The sequence below is a fragment of the Saccopteryx leptura genome, chromosome 5, assembly GCF_036850995.1.
Source record: "Saccopteryx leptura isolate mSacLep1 chromosome 5, mSacLep1_pri_phased_curated, whole genome shotgun sequence".
In the NCBI taxonomy this organism is placed as follows: domain Eukaryota; kingdom Metazoa; phylum Chordata; class Mammalia; order Chiroptera; family Emballonuridae; genus Saccopteryx; species Saccopteryx leptura.
Genome location: NC_089507.1, coordinates 140,944,538 through 140,965,407, shown reverse-complemented (window position 1 = coordinate 140,965,407; position 20,870 = coordinate 140,944,538). Strand labels below are relative to the sequence as shown.

Sequence of the window (20,870 nt, the reverse complement as noted above, 5' to 3'; positions counted from 1 at the left end):
CTCACATGCTTTGTTTGTGGAATGACCTGGCCTTTGGGGACATCACCACAAAGATGTGGCTCTCACAGATAGGGACTAGATTCATCAGGGTGATCACTTAGTAAGCTGTATAATGTCCAGTTACAAACACAGCTTTCCAGATCAGAATTAAAGGTACTAGAATACCTTCATTAAACGCTTCTGCTTTATTGAGCCCAAACATTTAAGGCAGCCACACTCCAACAGAAACCTTTTGTCATGACCCTGGCCTCTGACCAACCCTGTAAAGACAGGCGATAACAGAGTCAGCACACTGCCAATAACAGCCTGCTCCAGCGTGGTGGGCATGAACTGTGGGACGGGCTCACAGCACACACACCCCCTCCCCCCACCCGCGGCGCCTACCTTATATAGCGGACGGCGCACGTCGATGGGACAGTTCTGTATCACCTCATCAACCACGTCCGAGATGGATTCCATAAAGTCTGGGTTGGCAAACTACATTTTATATAAACACAAAAGAAATATGACACATTTCTCTCAGTAGGACAAAATACAAACACGTTTTAAAACGTTAACTTTGGCAAACACAGAATTTACTCCGCCTTTACGCACGTCGCATGGGAATGAGAGAGTCAGATGCACCCCACATGCACGCACGTACAGGGAGGACAGCCTGCCCCCCAGGGATGAGGTGTGCAGTGCAGGGGAGGAAGATGCCGCGCAGAACGAAGGCAGACCAGCCCTGCGCTATAGACACATGGGCTCGCGAGGATGGGACAGTGTGAAGAGCTCACATGACACACGTAGATGGATGAGGAACACAATGAGTGTAAAACGCACACATCAGCCATGAACACAAATTTATGAAAACAGTTAATGACAGGGGTCACTGCACGGTGGCTTTAACATGGAACGATGTGATTGCATTTGTGTTACTGAGGAAGGAAACCGTCTTAGACTCAATTCCCTAAGTTAAATAAGCTCAAGTGTAAACAACTCAATTACAGAACATCTGAAATACGTTTTACAGATCAAGGAGGGCATTAGATCCAAGGCTGTGAGGGGAGCAACAGCTATTGCTCGTGGCTGCTCACTGCCGTGGCCAGTGTCCTGTCCACTTCGAATCAGGCGGGTCAAGGGCATGAGCGGACAAGCGCGATGAAGACAGTACTGCACGCTCTGCGCCACCTCCCTGCACAAAGGTCACACGCACACCTACATGTGGGCCGCAGTCTGCACCCTACCTACCAAATACAAACGGAATCAGGCAGGAAAATGGATCAAGATATTTTTCAATGCATTTCACTTAAACTTTGACATGCTGCCCCTTAATTACTGCTTCTACAGTAGTCATCATGACAACACAGCGATGGCTGTGCTCCGCAGACAGCTAGCCACAGAGAGGCCAGTCCGCCCACAGAAGCCCGAGCCGGAGCAGGGATCCACGCCGGTGTCCCGGCTCAGAAACTGGCACTGCGAAGGACGATCAGAGGAGCGGGGAAAGATGTGTTCTCCCACTCTGATCCAGAGGCAACATGCATCCGGGCCTGAGACTGACTCATGTCCCTGCTAGTCAGGGTCATCTCAGCTCCGTCATCCCCTTTGCTCTCCAGACTCCTTCCCAAGCACCCGGATGTCCTTGGTCGGTGATTTTCACCAACACTCACGTCTATGGTGCGGCCAAGGGGACAACCATGCAAAGACTGACCGCCCGGGGATATGGGCTATTAGGATCGCCGGGATGCCCTGTGCACCAGCTGTCCTCCTGCAGGGCAGTCCCTGAGACCTGACCTTGGTGTACACGGTATAGGTTGGGGGGTACAGTATTGCTCCACACACGCCACCCCCAGAGAGCCAGCCTCTCACCTCCGGGTGAAAGAAGATCTCAGGTCCTAGGAACCGCTCGTAGCCCACATCCACGATGAACTTCTTCTGGTTGATGGCATTGATGCCCGTGTACTGCTTGATCCACTTCCGGGGGTCCACGTCGTACTTGGTGAACTCCCTGACAATGTCAGGGCAAATGTAACAGTACTTCTCCTGGGGGCACATACACAGAGACGTCATTGGGCATTACCAACCAGCCCAGAGCCTCCTCCAACAGACACCCCGTGACCCCAAGCATTAAGCATACCCTGAACTGAGTCCTGCCCCCACACTAACTCCACTGTGGATGTGCTATGGAGCCCCACACTCCACCGTCTTCTGTAGCAGATGTGACTATGCTTTGACGTCTGACAGGGGAAGTTGCTTTCTTTGCACCTCAGCGTGAATCTCACACTAAGTGAGCAAGTGGACATTTAAATATGCAGCCCATCTGCCTTCCTGCCTCGGTGATTAATTCCAAAGCTTGCTGTAACTTTCTTGCAAGGTAACCAGTCCGGTAAATACGGGTGGGCTGCAATGACTCCAGACCCGGGAAAGGACCGTTCTAAACTGCAGAGCCGGGGGCACACACCACACACATGGGCACTGGAGATGTGTCTGCTGCTGACCGACTGTCCACACTGCAGCTCCCCTCACGGCTCCTGCTCTACAACTAAGCCATGGGGGGAGACGCAGAGACAGTTCAGGAAACTGGAGGCTCCATCTAGCTAGGCAACGCTGGGACTCGCTCGCGCCTATGCAGGCCACCTCGCGGCACCCATGTTCAGAGGACTGGGCTGAGGACTAAGCCCCTTTCTGAGCTCAAGCGAGTGGTACACAGACCAAGCCCACAAGCGCAGGGAAGCGAAGGGAATGGAGGGAAAGGGAGGGGAGGGAAGGCGAGAAGAGGGGAGAGAAAGGAAGGAGGTGGGAACAGGGCAGCGGCAGCAAGGGAAGTGTCCAGACACTCTCTCTCTCTCTCACCCCCAAACCAGCCCGGTTCCCGTCTGTTTTTACCTTGATGGCCTTTGCGGTCTCCAGGGACTGCTCAGGAGGGATTCCCACCTCCCTCTCCCTTAGCAGCTGTTGAATGAAATACGTAATATCTCTACCTGCAATCGGGATGTGTTTGATGCAGCTTCCGATTACGTAACCCTCAGCCTAGGGAGGGAGAGGGGGCCAGGTGAGCTGCTGCAGCGACACGCCCCAGCAGCTGTATCACCGTACCTCTCAGAGCCCACTAGCCCCTCAGCGGAGGTCCTTAGAGGGGCTGCATCCGCAACTCCGTTAGCATGGCCTCCTTTCTCCATAAGCAACCAAAATGCTGCTTTTGTTAGGAACATGCAGAGAAAAACCACATGGGATAGCGCACTTCCAAAAAGTAACGCTGCCTGACCTGTGGTGGCTCAGTGGATAAAGCGACAACCTGGAAACGCTGAGGTCGCCGGTTCAAAACCCTGGGCTTGCCTAGTCAAGGCACATATGGGAGTTGATGCTTCTTGTTCCTCCCCCTTCTCTCTCTCTCTCTCTCTCTCTCTCTCTCTCTCTCCCCTCTCTATAATGAATAAATAAAATCTTTAAAAAAAAAAAAAAGTAACGCTACTTAAAAATCAACAATTGCCTGACCAGGCAGTGGCACAGTGGATAGAGCATCAGACTGGGATGTGGAGGACCCAGGTTTGAGACCCTGAGGTCGCCAGCTTGAGCGCGGGCTCATCTGGTTTGAGCTAAAGCTTACCAGCTTGGACCCAAGGTCGCTGGCTCCAGCAAGGGGTTACTCAGTCTGCTGTAGGCCCACGGTCAAGGCACACATGAGAAAGCAATCAATGAACAACTAAGGTGTCACAACAAAAAACTAATGATTGATGCTTCTCATCTCTCTCTGTTCCTGTCTGTCTGTCCCTATCTATCCCTCTCTCTGACTCTCTCTGTCTCTGTAAAAAAAAATAATAATAATAAAAATCAACAATTTGGTTAAGGAGTTAAAGCATTAGACATGATTCCTTCAACTTTCTGAAATGAAATGACTATTTTTTTAATTAAAGCAAATGAATTATTTAAAAAAATAACACACCCTAGTTTTTGGAAGGAGCTATTCAGACACACACCCTGCCTGTGCAGATGTGTGACAGATGTAACCACCCAGGGACGGGGCTGCTCTGGGCTGAGGACCCGAAGGGGACCAGGAGGGGGGCACCAGTGTGACTGTCCCCTGCCACCCCCCTCATACAGTTTCCGTTTATTTTTTAAATAAAAGAGCTTTAAACAATTCATTTAGTTTATCTGACCAAAAAAGGAAAGAAAGAAATAGAAGTCTCTTAAAGCCCCAGTTAGGAATCAACTAATAGTCTGAAATTTAAAACCAGAAAGTGACATTAAGGAGCACTCACAAGTCCAAACATACGCCCTCTCCATCCTGGCTCCTGAGTACGTTTTCAAACAGCAGCAACAACTTCCCTAAAGCGTGAGCTGGTTCAAGTCACCCACGCCTTGTCACAGAACAGAGAAGCCTTCAAATGGCCACGCACCACGCCTACAAGTTGGATGCCCGCGATAACAGGTCTATCCCCACAGCTCAGAGGGAAGCAGGAAACCCTCTTGGTGACCAGGACACCGGGGATGAGGGACAGCCTTGGAGACCCCACACAAGGGCTGGCACCTGACAGCAGAAACTGCCGCTGCGAATTGACACCCACCAACACCAGTGACGGTGGGCACTGTGCTGCTGCTCCCCGTCTACCTGCTTTAAAAACTCATTACCATTTACAGGTATAGCTATGACTTTTAAAAGTGGCATTTTAATCCCGGAAGGGTTTTTCTGCCTTTCACTGGCTCCCTTACCTCCAATCAGGAGGCCTACAGAGAGAAGCACGGACATTCTGCTTACCACTGGGATGGCATGGGTGACACCGTCCCCGCTGTCGATGATGATCCCGGTCAACGTGCGCTCGCCAACCTGCCGAGAGGTCCAAGAGGCTGCCAGGGCCAGCACTGCCTAGACAGAGGCGTGTACGCTGTCAGCATGGCAGGCTTTCTGAAGTCTCCTGCGTGCTTGCTCTCAAATGCGAGCAGTAAGGTCTTCCTTTATGCAATTGGGTGGACTTACTCCTTCCTTCCCCACCCTTCACCTTCTCCCCCAAATTCAAATTCCAAACCAGAGGAGGAACATACAAATTCTATAAACTTAAATCGGAGGACTCAAGTTTTCAATAAATCAATTTTTTGCAAAGACAGGCCAGTGAGACAGGATTTTACTGTGGAATCAGAAACGTCATCTCATCAACCGGCTCCCACTGTGGGCCCACGCACAGGCTGCAGTGTGGCCACGCCAGCGGTCTGTGGGGGGCAGAGCACCAGGCCACACACCCAGCAACCCGCTCTGACACTGGTTCTCAACCAGGGCAGTTTGGTTCTCCCCTCCCCGGGAAGGGGACACTGGGGAAACCCTGGTGTCATTTTCTGTCACCTATGGGGGAGAGGAGGCTGGTGGTGGTGCTTCTTCCAGTGGGGAGGCCAGAGATGCTGCCAATCACCCTCCCATGCACAGGGTGGCCCCCACAGAGAACTGCCCCCCATGAAGAGCTACCTGGCCAAGGCCCTGAGGCTGGGAGACCACAGTCAGAGACGAATGGGGGTTGTGTGTGAGAGTGTGTGTGTGTGTGTGTGTGTGTGTGCGCGCGCGCGCTGAGGCGTGGACAGAGGAAAAACACACAGCACCACCTTAAACACAGAGCCTCTGGAATCACTGTTTCCTCCACTCTGAGACAGCTAAGGCCTTTGGGAATCATAAAAATAACTTTGCTTTTACCTGAACTGCAATGTAGAGTCCGGGGACATTGAAAGATTCAAACATAATTTCTGCAAGGTACTCCCTATTTTCTGGTGTGTTCAGTGGAGGCTCCGTCTATAAGAGAAAAGTCGCTACATTCAGTGCTCACCCAGGCTCCCTGTAATTACCTCAGAGCCACAGAAGTCACCCCAAAAGCCTGCGCACAAGGATGCTGAGCGACATCCCCCCAGCAGAGCGGGAGCAGAGCAGACCCTGAGTGAGTCAGCCTTCAAGGTAGCCGAGCGCAGACCTCTCTCCACACTGCTGCTCTTGGTGACCACCCAAACCAAGGACAAGGTGCAAGAAAACAAACTCTTTTATCTTGGAAAACATAACACCTGAACCCCCTACCACGAAACAGACCTGTACCATGTTGCCAGGGGCAACAAAACCTCAGCCAAGGTGAGTCAGGGTACCAGAAAACCGGAGCTGTCAGACCTCAGGAGAACGATGGCGTTCTCTAGAGAGCACAGGTGGTCAGCACCCACTCGGGGAAAGGAGCACAGTTTGAGCAGAAGAGCTGCAGAAACCCCCCACCCCACCCCACTGGCCACCAGAGCCTAGGAGCAAGGACACACAGACAGACAAACGTCTCCGCCATCAGCTGCAAGGAACAAAGTCCAGAGCAGAGGGCTTCACCCAGACACTGCCCCTCCCCCACCTGAGCCCACACACACGCTGCTGGGCCAGGAAGACGTCTCCTCATCCAGAGACGAGGAAAGGGCACAGGGAAACTGGCCAAAGACCATAGAAGAAGCTAAAGAAAAAGGGAAGAGAGAAAAGTCGTAGGAAAAAACAAGTGGCAGCCAAGACGAATGCCCAGAAAAATAGAAAGCAGATAAAAACTGCAGCCAGAGACATTTCAAAAAACTCAAGAATCCATTTAAAAATAACGGCCATTATCAAATAGGGGGGCAGGACAGGATTCAGAAAGGTAAAAACGGTAAATAAACCTGCTTTTTGTCATTCAGCAGTATGTTCCATGGCAGTAAGTATGGATACACATCACATATTTAAAGCTGCAAAAGAGAAAATAAGAATAAATAAAAATCCTCTGGGCCTTTTGGCAAAAAAAACCCACATCACCCTTTGTCACTACGTCCCCCAAAACTCCTATGTTGAGCCTCCAAACCCGAGTGTGACTATATCTGGAGATGGGGTCTCCAGGAAGGTAAAGTTGAGTGTAAGGATGGGGCCCCAATTCAACAGCACTCATGTCTTTAATCAGAACATAAAGAGACACCAGAGAGCTCTCTCTCTGTCACATGGACAGAGGACAGGTCCCGCGAGGACTGACAAGAAAACAGCCATCTACAAGCCTGGAGGACAGGTCTCCCCAGAAACCAACCTTCACAGCACCTTAACCTTGGACCTGAAGCTTCCAGCACTGTGAGAAATCACATGTCTGCTGTTTGAGCCGCCAGCCGGTGCTGCTGTGTCATGGCAGCTCGGGCCAACTAAGACCCCCTTACAGCAGGGAAAGTGCAGACAGCCCCAGCCAGGGCACACCCACCCTTACCACTGGGACACGGCCACACTGACAGAGTCTCTATGGCAGGAAGGTGTGACCCAACAATTCCACATCTGACCACATTATCAATCGGGTGTGTGGCCAAAACAAACATCTTCAAATATATGAGAACTTGGAGAATTGGTTCCCATGAGCCATACACGAATTATCTGTTAGAAGAGAAACTTGAGCCAAACAAGAAAAATGTGGGAAACAAAAAGACTTACAACGAGCATTTAATCCATTTACAGGGATCACATTATAAAGCAGAATGTAAACGCCATAAATTAAAGCAGCAGAAATAATATCAAGTTGAGAGAGGCAGACAGCAGACAGAAAAGAGAGAAAGTAAGGACAGTGACATCCTCTTATGAGGAAATCAAGATGCTGTTTTAAACTGATCAAGTATCAGAAACTAATCTCATACCAGAAGAGATAACCTATACCAACTAAAGACACCTATGACGTTTTTTCTCACCTTGAGCAAGCATCCTAGCACCTTAACAAGTTAACTTTATAAACAAGGCATTTAAACCAGTCAAGGGGACAGGCATCAAGAGTGAAGGGTTAAAGGACAAAGGGGGAAGGAGCAGCCTCCCGAGGGCCCCCTCCATTCCACTGTCTCCGAACACAGACGTGCGGCAGGGGCTGCGGGAGCCAGTGTGAGGATGGCCTCCCTGGGATGGGGGCCACGTGCTGAACACAAGAGCAGAGGTCCCTGGTGACACCAGGGTGCTGCCCGAAAAGCACGGGGCTCCCTACCACAAATCCAACCACAATGAAGCCCCTCACTGGTTCCCACAATTCTGTGACTTGCCCCACACACTGTAGCATCTGTGAAGGATCTCACATTGCTCCTCCATCGCGACCCCACGAACTGACAGTTCAGGGCCTAAAGCTCAGAGATGTACCCCTGTTGTCACCCCTCAGCCATATATTGTGTTTTGAATTTTACAAACGAATCGACTTGCAAAATTCAAAACACAATACGTATAATATGGCGTTTTCTTATCTTGAATAAACTTGAGTAGTTTTGAGCATTCATTGCATGTATTCATTTCTGGCGATGGGACTGCAGCTTTTCCACATTCACATCAGACACTTCCCACTCTTTCCTGGCAAGCGTTTTATCTTACGAGCCTCTATGTGCCAGCTGGACCAGCAAAGACCTCAGGAAACGCCCCATGGGCCATGGGCACCTGCCCCACAGGCCCGGGCGCCGGCGTCCCTCACCGCGCAGCAGGAGGACAGCCCCAGACGCTGGAGCTGCTGCAGAGGGAAACGCTGGGCACGGCACCTGCTCCAACATCCGATCTGACAAGCAGTTATGCGACGTGCTAGGAAAGGAAATATGCCAAGCGTGCCAGGTGGGGACCTGTGATTCGTTTTGGCTACAGAGACAAAGCCACTCAGACATACCGTCGGCTTCCCGGCTCCACGAATTTTTTTTTTTTTAGAAAGTGGTTTTTTTTTTTAATTGATTCATTTTAGAGATGAGAGAGAGAGACAGAGAGAGATGAGAGACAGAGAGAGAGAAGTGGGGGAGGAGCAGGAAGCATCAACTCCCATATGTGCCTTGACCAGGCAAGCCCAGGGTTTCGAACCGGCGACCTCAGCATTTCCAGGTCGACGCTTTATCCACTGCGCCACCACAGGTCAGGCCCCGCTCCACGAATTTGACATGAGCCACTGGAGACGCAAAGGGGGACATGCGGTGTCTGCAGCCACAGGGCCCACACCTGCGATTCCGCGTGGGGAGACGCAGCCCTGTTGGCTGCAGTTACTCACCATTAAGAAGTAATGGTCCTCAGGTTCAGCTCGAAGGTATTTAAAAATCACTTGTTCCATGAACCGCTCCATCAGATCCCAGTCTTCGATGATTCCATGTCTGATCGGCCACTAATGCAAGAGAAACCAGGCAGGTCAGGCTCCAGGCCCCACCAGCGAGAGTGACACCCTAACGGCATGGCCTGGCCTGGGGTGTCTGACTCATCACAGAGTCAAGGTGTCCTCCACGGGGAGTGAACGTTAATTCACGTGGAGAAGCAACAGGCGCCTTTGCAGAAAGACTGTTACATAACTCTTTATCCCCCATCGCCACCCCCCTCTGAGTACAAAGAGCTACGGAATGACAGGTAGAGGGTGAAGCCCACCCACCAAACCATTCGACCAGGAGCTTTTATGTTTCAGAACGGCTCCTCAAATAAGTTGAGAGTTGCTCTTTCCATTCATCAATGTGCAAGCTGAGTGACAGGCTGATGAGTCACCCTGTGATGAGTCACCTGTCACAGCAGAGCCTGCCCTCACGTGAAACCCAGCACCTGAGGCCAGGCTGCATCTTGGGGCTTTGAACACCCACTCAATGCCCCACGTCACCAACAACAGCAGGAAAACCTCCCTTTCACATGGGGACAGGATGGAACCCCACGCGCAGGTATCTGTCCAGGTGAGCTCCCTACCACTTGCCGCCCTCTCCCGAGCTGCTAGTCCTGGCCATGCCCCACCGGGCCTCACCTTTGTGGCATAAGTGGGCTTGTCTATAGCTTCATCCCCGATGAAGAAGTCCAGGTCGTCCACTCCCCTCAGCACTTTCCTCTGCGCTTGGTCAACCACCTTTGCTGACTCTCTGATGGCGATACCTTAAAAAAAAGAAAAAGAAGAAAAAAAAAAGCACAAGATTTCCATCACTCTCCATGTTTATATAAATAATTCAGAAATGATACTATACTCCCTACATAGATGCAAGTAACCCTTCAATGTTCGGGGTTTTCAGTCTGGGGTGGAGAATGTTCACAGAGAAGACACGATCGCAGAGCACAAAATAAAGCTACCACTGCATCCCAGCATACTGTTAGCAAGGCACAGGGAACGTAGCTGGTCTGCCTCCAATGCTGACGTCAGCGACGTTACTAAATTTCTCAGCTTATCAGAAAAGAAAATCCCACATGACAGGGAAATGCTCTTGAAACAAACATCAATAGATTCCAAACTTTAAAATACAACAGAAAAGACAAAATTAAAAATGTAATACAGAAGAGGAGAATTAACTGAATAGTAACGCCCGTGTGCCCTTATATTTCTTTAATAAAACTCTGCACTAGGTAGATTGAAAATATCTTTTTAGTCTTGTTACAGAAGAAAAAGAACTGACTTCTCATTGAAAGGAAAAATTAGGATGCTGCTTGTTAATCTCTACCACAAAAAGTACTGTAATCAAAGTGTACTATGTAAAAATATTAAAGGCTTTTGATACACTACTTTAGTAAGAGCTTAGCCTTGACATCTGGGAATATACTGAACTGTAAAAATTACCTAAAACCTCCCTCCAGAATTGAACCCATGAAGAAATCCAGAAACCTGCACAAAGATTCAGTTCCCCATCGAAGTCCCTAACCGCGGGTGGCTCTCTAAGTTTCTGTAAATGCATCGTCATCAAGTTTACTATAAAATAACTGAGTAAGCACATATGACTATTTTTTTAAGACCATTTTATTTTTTTATTTTTTATTTATTCATTTTTAGAGAGGAGAGAGAGAGAAAGAGAGGGAGGAGGGAGGAGCAGGAAGCATCAACTCCCATATGTGCCTTGACCAGACAAGTGCAGGGTTTTGAACCGGCAACCTCAGTGTTTCCAGGTCGAAGCTTTATTCACTGTGCCACCAGAGGTCAGGCCATATGACTTTTTTAAAAAAGGATGTTCTGAAACCCCCAGTTTATTCTATATGAAGAATGGCACGAAGCTGTGAGGGTGAGGTGACTCCTTTTCTCAGAAAGGCGCCCCGAAATGACGGGCTAGAGAGGCGACCGCTCTGCCACCTCCCTTCGCTCCAGCTCATTAGGAAAGGTGGCGCAGATTCAAAGCACAGGGCCATACAGGCAGGTGTGACGTGCTAGACAAAGAGCCTGGAGAGTGTCCCCATCAGCACAGCAGGAGCATACCTGGGACCTGGAGAGGACGGTGGGCCACGACCCACCACAGCAACCTGCAGAGATCAATCAAGCACCCTCCAAAAACTGAACATGCCATTCAATGGCACACTGAGAGACACCGCACAGAGCCACGCGAGGCACAGGTTAGGTATTTCAGTGCCTGCCACGGACCTCAGGGATCCTCACACGGTGGGCCGGGACTGTGAGTGACAGATCCTATCCTCTGGGCAAGATCAAACCCAAGTATGCGTGGATCTGCACATCCCAGCTGGCTGCATGTATGTGGCATGGCCATGCAGTGGCCTATCTGCAGCCACGGACAAGAATGACGGGGGCTCCACGGACTGACCTAGGAGGTCACTGGGCTGCAATGATGATAAGAAAGGCACATGAAACAGTGTAGTGGTTTGTAGCGCCAGGGTAACAACGCACGTCTGTGTACTCTGCTGCACACGCAACGAGTCTCAGGAAGGAAGGAGGCTACCAGAAACGGGGGTTGCAATCTACGAGGGGAGCTACTCTACAGGTTAAAACCACTAAAAAATAAACTTGCCGCACCAGCCAGCGACTGCACGCCACAGTGCTTACCCAGAGAAATGAGAACTTACGTCCACACAAAAAACCTGTCCACAGTCTTCCCAGCAACTATCTGTAACGGTTAAAGCGGCAAACACCAAGACGCCCTCAACAGGTGGAAGTGTAAGCAACTGTGGCTCCTCCACACACTGGAACACACCCGGCAAGAAAAAAGAGCAACTCCTAACACAGGCAACCAGGACAGACCTCCGGGGCACAATGCCAAGTGAAAGAGGCACCCTCGAAAGGACACATACTGTACAGTTCCACTTATGTAACATTATGAAAATAACAAAGTTATGGAGATGGAGACAGATGAGGGGATGTCAGAGGTCAGGAACTGTGGGAGGGAAAGTGTAAGCGTAATTATGAGAGGCCAGGACTGGGAGATCTCCATGGTGATAAAATCATTCCTACCTTGCTTACAGGCACCCACGCACCCATCCACCCACACACCCACGCCCGTTTCCTAGTGTTGATACTGGAGTAGGTAATGTTAGGTGTAACAACTCCTGCGAATCTGTAACTGTTTTGAAGTAAAATGTTTTAAAGCAAAGGAAATAGTTTGGAAATTATTTAAACAAATTCAAAAATAAAACACCTCAGCCAGGTGTAATGATGAATCGAAACTAACAAGATTAAACCTGAAAATACAAACATTTTGCATTTATAAGAAAAGCTGTATGGGCATAGGGCACATGTGGTGCCAAGAGGGAGGCTATTGTTCACACGCTAAAAAGTCATCCAAGGGCAAATCTAACAGCGGTCATCAGGGACAGCATGTCCAAGGAAGACTACAGCCAAAGATTTCAAATTCTGCATCTTTAAGAACACTTGCTAGAACAGCTGACAGGACCAAAAGTTTGAAAATTTTGATTAAAAAATGGACACAGGCCCTGGCCGGTTGGCTCAGCGGTAGAGCGTCGGCCTAGCGTGCGGAGGACCCGGGTTCGATTCCCGGCCAGGGCACATAGGAGAAGCGCCCATTTGCTTCTCCACCCCTCCGCTGCGCTTTCCTCTCTGTCTCTCTCTTCCCCTCCCGCAGCCAAGGCTCCATTGGAGCAAAGATGGCCCGGGCGCTGAGCATGGCTCTGTGGCCTCTGCCTCAGGTGCTAGAGTGGCTCTGGTTGCAATATGGCGACGCCCAGGATGGGCAGAGCATCGCCCCCTGGGGGGGCAGAGCACCGCCCCTGGTGGGCGTGCCGGGTGGATCCCGGTCGGGCGCATGCGGGAGTCTGTCAGACTGTCTCTCCCTGTTTCCAGCTTCAGAAAAATGAAAAAAAAAAAAAAAAGGACACAAAAAGAAATAGAGCCTGCCCTGGGGTGGGCAGTGGACAGAGAGTCAACCTGGAAAGCTGAAGTTACCAGTTCAAAACCCTGCACTTGCGAGAAGCAATCAATGAACAGCTCAAGTGAAGCAACTATGAGTTGATGCTTCTTGTCCCCAGACCCCCTCCTCTCTCTGTAAAATCAATAACTAAAATAAAATAAAATAAAATAAAATAAAATAAAATAAAATAAAATAAAATAAAAACAAAACAGAAAAGAAAGCCATCGCTGGGCTCAGTCTCTGTCTGCAGTCTGGACCTCTCCCCGAGTTATCAAACCTTTACCCACTTGCCTACTGGACCTTTACACCTGAACCCTCCAAACACCAAAACGTCAACCCTGGCCAGTTGGCTCAGTGGTAGAGCGTCGGCCTGGTGTGCAGAAGTCCCGGGTTCGATTCCCGGCCAGGGCACACAGGAGAAGCGCCCATCTGCTTCTCCACCCCTCCCCCTCTCCTTCCTCTCTGTCTCTCTCTTCCCCTCCCGCAGCCAAGGCTCCATTGGAGCAACACTGGCCCGGGTGCTGGGGATGGTTCCGTGGCCTCTGCCTCAGGCACTAGAGTGGCTCTGGTCACAACAGAGTGACGCCCCAGATGGGCAGAGCATCGCCCCCTGGTGGGCATGCCGGGTGGATCCTGGTCAGGTGCATGCGGGAGTCTGTCTGACTGCCTCCCCGTTTCCAACTTCAGAAAAATACAAAAAAAAAAAAATACAAAAAAAATTTAAAAAATAGAAACAAACACCAAACATCTGCAACATACCTTCTTCCTCCCAACCCTCACTGCCCTCCCACATCCGCCTTCTAGGAACTGATCACAGGTACCCTCCTCTTCTGAAACTTGTCCGTGATTCCCAATATTCTCTGACAACTTAAAGTAAAACAAAAGGTAGGGAAACCCTTTCTTCAAATAAGCAAGCAGATTCTGTAGGGAGGCCTAGACAGACCAGACCATGCAGAGCTGCCCTGAAGGCAGGACGGGGCTCAGCACCTCGCTCTGCGCCAACAGGGCTGCCAACAGCCCACTTCTTCTCTATCCCCCTCTGACATTTTTACCATCTCTCCAGCTTCCACCACCGCAAAGCTCTTGCAGCACCAATCTTAGAGGGCCCTGACCGGGGACAGGGAACAAAACCCTGCTCATAACGGGCCTCCATTCCCCTCCCCACTATGTGATAGGTTAAAGGGCACAGACAGAACGCTGCTGACAGTTTTTTTTGTTTTGTTTTGTTTTTCTGAAGCTGGAAACAGGGAGAGACAGTCAGACAGACTCCCGCATGCGCCGCCTGACCGGTATCCACCCGGCACGCCCACCATGGGGCGATGCTCTGCCCATCCTGGGCGTCGCCATGTTGCAACCAGAGCCACTCTGGCGCCTGAGGCAGAGGCCACAGAGCCATCCCCAGCGCCTGGGCCATCTTTGCTCCAATGGAGCCTTGGCTGCGGAAGGGGAAGAAAGAGACAGAGAGGAAAGCGCGGCGGAGGGGTGGAGAAGCAAATGGGCGCTTCTCCTGTGTGCCCTGGCCGGGAATCGAACCCGGGTTCTCCGCACGCTAGGCCGACGCTCTACCGCTGAGCCAACCGGCCAGGGCCGCTGACAGTTTTTAATGCCAAAGCTTTAGCGCACGAAATGTCAGGTCAGCCTCTCACAGCCGTGGCACTTAACAAGGTTAAAACCTAATTGGCTTTGAAGAGACAGAAAGACCATTTTATCAATTTGGCATGGAACGGTCAAGTTCTGGGGCATTCGCAATAACAAAATTCACAAAAGACTGGTCTATCCCTCAGAATGCCAGCTGTTATGGAGTGAACAGTCCCCTCAGCTGTCTTATGCTGAAACTTTATCACCTAGTGTGATCCTATTGGGAGAGAAGGCCTGTAGTAAGTGAGGTCATGAGGGTGGGGCCCTAATCCAATGACTGTTGTCCTTCTAAGAGGAAGAGACACCGGAGCTCCCCCTCTCAGCCACAGACAGAGAAAAGGCCACGTGAGGGCAGAGCAGGAAGCCACCACATGCAGACCAAGAGCAAGACCTCACCGGAAACCAACCCTGATGGCACCTGATCTCGGACTCCCAGTCCCCCCATCTGTGATACAAACGAATCCACCAAATGATGAATTTAAAATGAGGGTGCAGCAGACCAATCATGTCTATTGACAGAAACACCCAGGGTATCAAAGTACTCAGACCTGGAAAATCAAACCCGTGATCAGTCAGTCACCCAGCAAGCAGGGAACTGGCAGGAGGCAACTTCAATGCTCTCAAGGCATCTGGAGTCCACTTTCTAGTGATCCAAATGCCCACATTCGTTCACCAAAACATCTTTCATCTTCCCTTGAATAAAGCCTAAACAAGCTCCTTGACTGCACCATCACTCAGCTGCCCAAATCCTTACTGGTCAGGAGAGCCTGTCATTACCACACCATTGGCCAAATGACAGTTTCTAAGATCACAACTTATCATACCAGAGCCACAGGTAGGAGGCAGACGTTCACCTCACCCTGGACTGAGATTCCTTATTCTCTCAGTAAACTGTCTCCAAATAATAACCCAGAACTTAAATAGTTTCAGAAAAGAATTCAACCGTATCAGCAACTGCCCTGACCCCGGAAACTCCCGTGGGAAACAGAAAGGTGGTAGGATGCACTCTTGCCCAAATGGGAGGGCCCTTCTTCCTTTTAGTTTATCCTTCTCCATTGACTAAAAATTAAACAAGAACAAAACACTTCTGAATACAATAAAACAGTCCTCAGGCCTCTTCATTTCAAAAAAAGAAAACAAGCCTTTCAAAAGACAAAGTGAATGCAATGGATATGCAGTCCACAAAGGTACGAAGTTAATAAAACCGTCCTGACTCACAAATTACAAATCAATCTTAGAGAGACATGTAGACTTCTTCTAAATGACTCAGACGTTTATGACTGAATGAAAGGCCCCAACCAACCATCTCAGCTAAGATGCCAATGACAGTGACAAAGACCATAATGGAAGAGAATCAAAAAACAAGAAAGTTGGGGTTTTCTGTGTTTTTTTTAAGTCACAGCCGCAGCCAGTAGTTAACATTGAGAATTGAGGTGTAAAAATAAATAAATAACCCTCCCTAGGAACCAGAACAACCTTCTAAATGAAGATGGCAGGTAAATTCATGTACCTGGGGAAAAAACCAAAGTGGAATGCTTATAACTCTGAGAAACAGTCCTTTATCAACCCGAGGGCGGGTTTTACTTACATGAAGGAATAATGAACTGTGGCTCTGTGTTGCCTGCGTAGCCAAGCTTGGTATACCTGAAAGCACAAAGTCATCGACACAGGTTTAGGTAACAGTATTTGCCTCTATACCCTACCAAGGTATCTTATTATATATAAGCTCTCCAAAGCCCTAGCCAGTTGGCTCAGTGGCAGAGCGCCATCCCAGAGTGTGGATGTCCCAGGTTCAATTCTCAGTCAGGGCACACAGAAGTGACCATCTGCTTCTCCACTCTTCCTCCTCCTCCGTCTGTCTGTCTCTCTCTCTCTCTTCCTCTCCCATAGCCATGACTTGACTGGTTTGAATGCATTGGCCCTGGGCACTGAGGATGGCTTCATGGAGCCTCCACCTCAGGTGCCAAATATAGCTCCATTATGAGCATGGCCCCAGATGGGCAGAGCATCGGCCCCAGATGGGGGTTGCCAGGTAGATCCCGGTCAGGGAACATGTGGGAGTCTATCTCTCCTCCTCTCACTTGGAAAAAGGAGAAAAATAAATAAAAAATTTAAAATATACATAAGCTAGGAATCTGAGGAACAATGTTCTTAAACTATGACTCAAAATCCAGAAACAATAAAAAAGATACATAAATCTGGTTACTTTAAAAGAGAAAAAATTGCCTGGCAAAAAACAAATGCTACATAGGCAAGATGTATCTGCAACTTACATTGCAAAGGGTTCATATCCCTATGTGCAGAAAAGAGTTAACAGGGACTAGCCTGCTATCCTTAGGAAGGCCTGCTTGCCAGCACTACCTTTGTCTGGCATCTGGGAACTCAGATTTCAGAAGGGTCCCCACCATTCCCTAAATGATGAGTGGTTCTCAGTGTGCCCAAACCATGCGAACAATATGCTGAACATCTGCATTCCTTCAGGAACTCTGGAATTTCGACGTGTGCTGGACAGAGGGTCAGTGACCGGCCCCCAGGAGAAGCATCCTGCAGAGCCCGAGATGAGCTTGCTGGTTGTGCTGTAACAGATCCATGTGACTCCAAGGACGCCAGCAGCTTGCTCCTGGGTTCCTCCCGACCCTCCTCATATGCCTTTTCTCTTGTCTGTTTTTGCTTTGTAACCTTTCTATAGACTCCTGTGATTGTTCCTAGCAAATCACTTAATCGGGGGGGGGGGGGGGGGGGTACGAGAGACCCTGAACACACCCAAATATATGAAGTACTTCTAAAAATAAACAAGGTGGGCCCTGGCTGGGTAGTCAGTTGCTTAGAGCATCGACCTAATATGTCAAGATGTTGTGGGTTTGATCCCTGGTCAGGACACACACAAGAATCAACCAGTCAATGCATAAATAAAACAATAAATTAGTATTTCTCTCTCTCTCCTTCTTCTCTCTATAAAGTCAATTAAATTTTTTTTTTTAATTTAAATGCTACTTAGTACACTGTCTACTAAATCATTGGTGTCTGTCCTGTATAGTTCAGTGTGAATTTTTCTTTTAGAATTTAGTACCAAAAAAGCTTTCATCTGAGCCTGACCAGGCGGTGGCGCAGTGGATAGAGCATTGGACTGGGATGCGGCGGACCCAGGTTTGAGACCCCGAGGTCGCCAGCTTGAGCGCGGGCTCATCTTCTGGTTTGAGCAAGGCTCACCTCAAGCAAGGGGTTACTCAGTCTGCTGAAGGCCCATGGTCAAAGCACATATGAGAGAGCAATCAATGAACAACTAAGGTGTCGTAACGAAAAACTGATGATTGATGCTTCTCATCTCTCTCCGTTCCTGTCCGTCTGTCCCTATCTGTGTCTCTCTCTGTCACTGTAAAAATAAATTAATTAATTAAAAAAAAAAAAAAAGCTTTCATCTGAGAAACTGGTATTTCTCTTCCTTCCTAAGGAAAGGAATTACATAATGACAATGACGCTTCATCATTTTGTCAAAGGAAGACTAAGACCCAAATGCGAGGCCTAATTCCAGCACCACAGGTCAACAACTCCTTAGAAGGACTCCCAATACCCATTCTTTTCCTGGGTCCTAATTATTTTTAATCTGCATTTACCCATTTTTTAAAAAATCCTACTTTGAAACCATGTTAGCTCTCTGGGAAATATGCTTTAAAGTAAACTGAGGTTCTTCCAGGCTGCTCCCTCAGGCAGTTCACTGGACACTGGGAATTCACAACTGACTCTAGCCCTGTCCATAATAGAATATGCCCATCCCCTGGGGAGATTCTAACACCTCCAAGTCTCGACATCAAAACTTAGGACAGCCTGAAGATGCTAACGTGACCCGGGGCCCCAAAGCAATGATGTTCTGAAGTTCTGTCTCCAAAAGAGCTGAGCTAAATTTACCCCTTACCACAGAAGGTCAAAACGGAGCACTACATTTTAGAAATGTACAAGAACGATGAGTCAAGTCCCTAATATTAAAGGTGACCAACGGCCTGACCAGGCGGTGGAGCAGTGGATAGAGCGTCGGACTGGGATGTAGAGGACCCAGGTTCGAGACCCCGAGGTCGCTGGCTTGAGAGGGGGCTCATCTGGTTTGAGCACAGCTCACCAGCTTGAACTCAAGGTTGCTGGCTTAAGCAAGGGGTCACTCAGTCTGCTGTAGTCCCCAGTCAAGACACATATGAGAAAGCAATCAATGAACAACTAAGGTGTCGCAATGAAGAATTGATGCTTCTCATCTCTCCCTTCCTGTCTGTCCCTCTCTCTGTCTCTGTCACAAAACAAATAAACAAACAAACAAAAGGTGACAAATATTGTGAGCATTGTGCTACTACCACCAAGAAACGCTTTGGATTTCAACAGTTTGACAGGACCAAAAAGTACAAAGGCAAGAGCTTCACATGCAAATGAGGGGAAGAAAAAGACTTTGACTTGTTGCCTTCACAATTGACACCACCAGACCTCAGGTGGGCTTGGGGTGGAACACTAGATTTGTGGGAGAAGGGAGCTGACAACTGGGGGGGGGGGGTGTTAATACCAATGCAGACTTTTTTGGCTTGTTCTTGGGCACCAAAAGGATCGCTAAAATAAAGAGCCACAATACTTTTGGTACAATGTATATTTCAAAAAGAATTAGTTCAAGCAAAAAGGCAGGTGTGTTTTTTTTCCCCAGCCTGTAACCACAACTGGTGGCTTCAGCAACCAAAGTTGGGGTGGGGGGGATGTCAGTAGAAGATGGGCTACAGCAGATTAACCGAAGACACCCCCTCAAGGTTGTCAAGGAAACCAAACCACGTGCATTTTTGTCCAGAAAAAAAGTCTATTATTATTCTTATTATTATCATCATTATTATCCCATCCTGAAAAGACATTTAAGAGACTACATTCCTTTCCAGGCTATTTTATCCACTTCTTCACCTCACAAGCAAGCAGGCAATCTTGGATTTCTCAGCTACAAGCTAGAGCTAGAGAGTCACTAAGCACCTTCCAGAATTCAGCTAAGCTTGGGCCAGTGACAGCACCGGAAATTTCCAAAGGTCCCTTTTTGCATACCTGAACGACATCCAAAAGAATTACACCCAAAAAGTAAAGGAGTTGGTGGAGAGGAAATAGAATCTATACCAGACACAGGCTTTCCCAAATTTAGATTTTCTGTTTTACAAAATGGAGCAGCCCCTCCCCTTTTTCCCCCTCTTTCTTTCTTTTTTGCATTTTTTTTTTTTTTTTTTAAGGGAAAAGGCAAGTCTCCGCAAACTCCAGCAAGAGCTGAGGCCGAGCGCGCCGCTGGGCGCTGGGGGTCAGCAGAGCGCGACGCAGAGACGGCGCCCGGCTGCTAACCGGCTGCAGCGACCTCCTCGCGCTCAGCGGCGAAGGATGCTCAGCCACGAGCAGCGGCGTGCGCGCGGTGGCCCCGGAGAGGCCCGCACCGGAGAGGACGCGTGCTAAGGGCGTTGGGAGCGAAGGGCACCGTTAGGGACACCGGAGGGTCTCCAGCCACCTGCACAGAAACGGGGTATCCCCGGGAGCGGCGGAGAGGCCCGGGAACCCCCGCCCCGGAGAGGAGGGGGCGGCGAGGGAGCTCTCCCGGTGTAGGTGAGCGGCCTCCGCGCGCGGCGCTTCCCGGCGCGGGCCGCCTCCACCTGCGCGGGGCTCGGCAGAGACCCGGCACCGGGGACCCGGGCGCAGGTGAGAGAGGGCCGAAAGCAGGGCAGGAGCGCGGCGTCGGCGGCGCTTACCCAGTGCCGCAGTCCACCACGCACGGAGGCAGGGACCCCGCCATGCTCGGCACGAGCGCCGCTCGGCTTGGCCCCGCAACCGTCAGCTCGCCGCGCTCGCCCCGCGTAGTCCGCGCTCGCGAGCTGCCGCCACCGTAGGAGTCCGGATGCTCGGCGATTGCCCACGTGACGCGGCCCCGGCCGGCCAATCAGGCCGCGAGCACGCCCCGCCCCTCTCGGCGCCCTCCCGCCATCTTTAGTGCTGGCAGAGAGCCTCATTGCCCACACCTCCAACCTCCCAACGCCTAAGATTGGGGACTATTTTTAACTGATTTACAATGAACGTGACCTGCTTACTGTGGCCTGGCTCCTTCTCAGCCTGTAAGTCCCGGCTCCAATGTCACCTTCTCCAGGAAGTTGTCCCCTCCCAGGACCTTACTCTCTATCCCAACAATCTTGCTTTCATTCACAAAACTTAAAGCAAAGTTA

At 49.8% G+C, this 20,870-nt stretch overlaps 1 protein-coding gene across 7 annotated transcripts in view; it reads right to left on the bottom strand.

The window, feature by feature from the left end:
• Positions 1–20,569, bottom strand: part of ACTR3B (actin related protein 3B) — a 29,052-nt gene extending 8,483 nt beyond the window's left edge. For 3 of the 7 annotated variants that reach the window (XM_066385750.1, XM_066385751.1, XM_066385753.1), the window contains exons 1-9: positions 20,403–20,487; positions 16,250–16,305; positions 9,702–9,826; positions 8,976–9,086; positions 5,657–5,752; positions 4,736–4,843; positions 2,866–3,009; positions 1,849–2,022; positions 385–477 (exon numbers count right to left, since the gene is read on the bottom strand). In XM_066385750.1, the coding sequence (XP_066241847.1) occupies positions 385–477; positions 1,849–2,022; positions 2,866–3,009; positions 4,736–4,843; positions 5,657–5,752; positions 8,976–9,086; positions 9,702–9,826; positions 16,250–16,305; positions 20,403–20,446 (951 nt within the window). In that variant the 5' untranslated portion in view covers positions 20,447–20,487. The other 4 variants (XM_066385757.1, XM_066385752.1, XM_066385754.1 and 1 more) reach the window with 4 other exon arrangements.
• Between the last annotated feature and the right edge of the window lie 301 nt (positions 20,570–20,870).